Source organism: Mus caroli, chromosome 7 (genome assembly GCF_900094665.2).
Source record: "Mus caroli chromosome 7, CAROLI_EIJ_v1.1, whole genome shotgun sequence".
NCBI classification, from domain to species: Eukaryota; Metazoa; Chordata; class Mammalia; order Rodentia; family Muridae; genus Mus; species Mus caroli.
Window position 1 is genome coordinate 112,265,437 of NC_034576.1, and position 2,256 is coordinate 112,267,692.

General features: G+C 36.7%; 1 protein-coding gene across 1 annotated transcript in view; it reads left to right on the forward strand.

Annotated features, from left to right (window-relative positions):
- Window positions 1-2,256, forward strand: part of Ipo7 (importin 7) — a 41,523-nt gene that overhangs the window by 25,205 nt on the left and 14,062 nt on the right. Inside the window, exons 9-10 of the mRNA XM_021167077.2 lie at window positions 1,126-1,260; window positions 1,956-2,055. Coding sequence (XP_021022736.1) covers window positions 1,126-1,260; window positions 1,956-2,055 — 235 coding nt within the window. The remainder of the gene's footprint in view (window positions 1-1,125; window positions 1,261-1,955; window positions 2,056-2,256) is intronic.

A 2,256-nucleotide genomic window follows, 5' to 3' on the forward strand; every position in this document is an offset into this window, starting at 1 on the left:
GGAACTCACTTTGTAGACCAGGCTGGCCTCGAACTCAGAAATCCACCTGCCTCTGCCTCCCGAGTGCTGGGATTAAAGGCGTGCGCCACCACGCCCGGCGGGGTTTTTTAATTAATGGATTTACCTAATTGTGGCCAATGAGAGATAAAAAGGAAAGAAAGTGTTATCAAGTTGAAGACATTTTGTAAGAGAAACTGATTCATCCAGAGATCCCATTAAAAAGATGCACAGTAGAGCATAGGGCTTTCAAGTCAAAGAACAGATATCAGAGATAAAATAAAACTGATGGCTAAATACATCAAGCAGAAAGTGTCTTGAGGTGAGGTCAAGAGTTCTCATTTAGGTTTCCTGCCATGGCAGTTTACCATGACAAAACTTTAAGCTTCTCTTTTCTGTTGTAGACAGTTGGGGTTTTGTTTGTTTAATATTCATTCATGTTTTGCTTATATGTATGTTTGTGTGAGAGTATCAGATCTCCTGGAACTGGAGTTATTACAGTTGTGAGCTGTCATGTGGTACTGGGAATTGAACCCAGGTCCTCTGGAATAGCAGCCACATCTAAGACCAAGTCTCATCTCCAGGATTGCCCCTTTTTAAAGGCTTATATTTACTTATAAATGTATGTATATGTGTGTATATGATACATGTTGACTCACTCCTTATCTGTACGTAATTTTGTAATATCCAGGCCAGATAATAATACATAGTAGAACCCCTAAGTAAGTAAAATAAGGAAAAGACAATGTCTTGTCTTATTTTTTTACAATAGCTTTGATCTATATCCAGCAGAGTTTCTAAAAGGGTCTCCAGTTTGAAATTCATCATTCTAAAATACTGCATAGAACTAGAATGATTGAGTAAGGCTAGATAGTGACAAGTCTAGTAAGTCTTTTGTAAGAGGAAATCAAGCATAGTGCTATCCGAGTAGAGCCACTTCACCATGCCATTTATTATTCTGAATGCCTTAGAAACAAATGTATTTCTTCACAAAAGATTTTAAGTGTCTTCGTAAAGGAATGTGATTTCTGTTTTGTGATGCTATCTAGGTATGTGTTTTTACTCGTTAAGAGTGTTAAACTTTACCTGAATTTTCTTTTAGATTCAAATTCTTGGTTTTTTTCAAAGGTTTTATTGAAAGTGTTATATCAGTACAAGGAAAAACAATATATGGCGCCTCGAGTTTTACAGCAGACATTAAATTATATTAATCAAGGAGTTTCCCATGCACTTACGTGGAAGAACCTGAAGCCTCATATACAAGTAATAATTTTCTCTCTGAAATGTTTCTTTTCTTGATTGGTTGGTATGGTTTAGTTGTAATAGAAATAAAGTAATTGCCATAAAGGTTGGAAAATTGTTGAGTTTTATAGTTGCTTGTATTTGGTATTTTTGGATAGTGTAACGAAAAAAAAGAGAAACCTTTGTAGCACTGAAAGGTATTTTATGAATATCTATCTATCTATGTTAGTTTAAATTTAGTCTAAAATTCAGTCTTGAAGCTACTATTTAAGCTCTGACCCTTAGATCCTAGTTAATATTTTAGTCATGTGGCTGGCCTTTGCAGAAGACTGTGTCCTCAGATTGTTCCCACGGGATTGTCCTAACTGTGATTATGGTCTCTTACCTGCTTTAAGAGTTCTAGAATTTGCTTCTTTTCTTTTTTTACACCTCTTGAGCACTAGAGGTTGAACATAGGGCTGTGCTGCTTTACAACAGCTACAAACTGTGTACAGTTTGTAGTAAATGCTTTCAGCATAGATAACCCTTACCTGTGTACAAGTATGTCTTGATACATAATTGTTAGAATTGGAAACACAGTTTAGATGTTTGGCTGAAAATGCTTTAAATGTTACTGGAGATTGCTATTAAATTTTGTATATTTTGCTACTTAAAGTAGTTTGGCAGGTTAAATTTGAAAGCTGAAGGCTGTTACTTTCTTAACTTTTAAATTGCAGGGCATTATCCAAGATGTTATTTTTCCATTGATGTGCTATACAGATGCTGATGAGGAGCTCTGGCAAGAAGATCCTTATGAATATATACGCATGAAGTTCGGTAAGAAATTTTACCTTGCTGTGTGGTTGGTTATGGTTGTACAGGCTTCCAGTCTCAAATCTAAGAAGGAAAATGCAGGCTTATTTAAGCTACATAAAAAGCAATCTAAGAGCCGGGCGTGGTGGCGCACGCCTTTAATCCCAGCACTCGGGAGGCAGAGGCAGGCGGATTTCTGAGTTCGAGGCCAGCCTGGTCTACAAA